Consider the following 653-nt stretch of genomic DNA (forward strand, 5'->3'; position numbering starts at 1 on the left):
GGACATGAGCATATAGTGCAAATCATTATGGACAACAGCTTCAGCTACACAGGTATCTCAAACCATATCTTGCAAAACTATGGAAGCATTTTCGTGTCCCCTTGTGCATCTCAGTGTTTGAACATGATATTAGAAGAATTCTCCAAGGTAGATTGGGTCAACCAATGTATATTGCAAGCGCAGGTCATATCTAAGTTTGTGTACAACAATAGCTCCGTGCTAGATTTGATGAGAAAGTTAACATGTGGGCAAGATATTATCAGAAGCGGTGTCACAAGGTCTGTTTCCAATTTTCTATCGTTGCAGTCAATGATGAAACACAAAGCAAGGTTAAAGCACTTGTTCAATAGCCCAGAGTATACCCCCACTAATACTAATAAACCACAGAGCATGTCATGCGTGAATATCCTAGAGGATGATGATTTTTGGAGAGCTGTGGAAGAAAGTGTGGCTATTTCCGAGCCTATCCTGAAAGTGTTGAGGGAAGTTTCTAGTGGAAAGCCCGCTGTAGGATCTATATATGAGTTAATGTCCAAGGCCAAGGAGTCAATACGGACATACTACATAATGGATGAGAATAAGCATAAGGTCTTTTCTGACATAGTTGATTCCAAGTGGTGTGACCATCTGCATTCACCTCTTCATGCAGCGGC

The 653-nt window shown here is 41.2% G+C and overlaps 1 protein-coding gene across 1 annotated transcript; it reads left to right on the plus strand.

Moving 5' to 3' along the window:
* Positions 1-6: 6 nt before the first annotated feature.
* Positions 7-648, plus strand: LOC109131752 (the record flags this gene model as incomplete). The annotated part of the gene is made up of 1 exon (XM_019242927.1): positions 7-648. A coding segment is annotated over exon 1 (621 nt), but the record flags the coding sequence as incomplete, so codon positions are not given.
* Positions 649-653: the final 5 nt, after the last annotated feature.

This window comes from Camelina sativa, unplaced genomic scaffold, assembly GCF_000633955.1.
Source record: "Camelina sativa cultivar DH55 unplaced genomic scaffold, Cs unpScaffold04389, whole genome shotgun sequence".
Taxonomy (NCBI): Eukaryota; Viridiplantae; Streptophyta; class Magnoliopsida; order Brassicales; family Brassicaceae; genus Camelina; species Camelina sativa.